Below are 1,200 nucleotides of genomic sequence, written 5' to 3' on the forward strand. Positions count from 1 at the left end.
AATTAATGACAGAAGTTTAATTTTTGGGTGAACTATCCCTTTAAAGTTTGGTACCATTTCAAAGTTAAGCAGCATGCTCTTCAGACGATCAATTTCCTCTCGCAGTTCTCTGATCAACCTCACATTGGCATCCTGAGATAAAACGAAATGTTTTATTTTAGTTTCATTAACATCATTTTCTGTTGATGGTGGTACAGCAAGTTCTACAAACATTTGGACACATCTGAACACACCTCATTGACTCTTGGCTTGTTGACGATGTTCCTGGCGTGAGCTGCATAGCGGAGGGTGCTCAGAGTCTCGTTGTAGCTGCTGCTGGATGGTGAGACAGCTGGAGGAAAATGAATCTCAGAATCAATTCTACTAGCACTGAAAGCAGCAAATCTTGACTGAATGGCTTACTTGCAATCATGATGGTTTTGGAGTTGCCGCCCAGACTGTCTTTGAGAAGCCAGGTGAGGACAGAGTCCCTGTAGGGAATGAAGCATTGTCTGCGCCCGCTGCCTGACAGAGAGCTGGAATGACTACCCACAGTGCTCCCTTCACCCTCACTGAGCACACTGTTAATGCTCTGACTGCTGCTGAACATCTGAGAGTTCTGGGCTAGAAAAACAAAGTGCAAAGTAATGACAAGGAAGATAACAGGGGATTAGTAAGAATAAAGAAGGCCAGTGCCTACCAAGAGCGGAGATGACGATGCCAAGGGTGACAAGAGATTTGTTGATGTTGGCGCCTTCTGTTATTCTGTCTCTGCAGTATTGAGGGTCGGCTCTTTCACTGACACAGCACAAAGAGTGATATTTCAAGTCAAGTTAGCACTTTAATGTTCACCATTATGTGATCAACCACCAGAGGGCAACTTGGCCACATATCATTGTTTCATGTCAGTGAATGCAGCTTTCTGGATTTTAAACTAGGAGACTTTGGTTTAAGTTTAAACTAAAACACTAACCTGCCAGCCAGGTCCACCAAGTTGATCTTGCTCACTATTTCCGAGGGAAGGTTATTTTCCAGAATAGCCTATAAAAATAAAAAATAAAAATTCACAAGAATATTAGCATTCAAAGGTTTGGCGCCAGTAAGATTATTTTTAATAATAACTTATGCTTATCAAGACTGCATTTATTTGATCAAAAATACAGTAAAAACAGTGAGGTAACACTTTAGTATAGGGACCAATTTTCACTATTAACTAGTTGC

The 1,200-nt window shown here is 41.2% G+C and overlaps 1 protein-coding gene across 1 annotated transcript in view; it reads right to left on the reverse strand.

The window, feature by feature from the left end:
- LOC107578867 (stAR-related lipid transfer protein 9-like) overlaps nucleotides 1-1,200 on the reverse strand; it is a gene marked incomplete at both ends in the record, with an annotated part of 5,255 nt that overhangs the window by 3,195 nt on the left and 860 nt on the right. Inside the window, 5 exons of the mRNA XM_016264772.1 lie at nucleotides 34-132; nucleotides 234-331; nucleotides 403-603; nucleotides 680-777; nucleotides 953-1,020. Coding sequence (XP_016120258.1) covers nucleotides 34-132; nucleotides 234-331; nucleotides 403-603; nucleotides 680-777; nucleotides 953-1,020 — 564 coding nt within the window. The remainder of the gene's footprint in view (nucleotides 1-33; nucleotides 133-233; nucleotides 332-402; nucleotides 604-679; nucleotides 778-952; nucleotides 1,021-1,200) is intronic.

This window comes from Sinocyclocheilus grahami, unplaced genomic scaffold (genome assembly GCF_001515645.1).
Source record: "Sinocyclocheilus grahami isolate Dianchi unplaced genomic scaffold, SAMN03320097.WGS_v1.1 scaffold12413.1, whole genome shotgun sequence".
NCBI classification, from domain to species: Eukaryota; Metazoa; Chordata; class Actinopteri; order Cypriniformes; family Cyprinidae; genus Sinocyclocheilus; species Sinocyclocheilus grahami.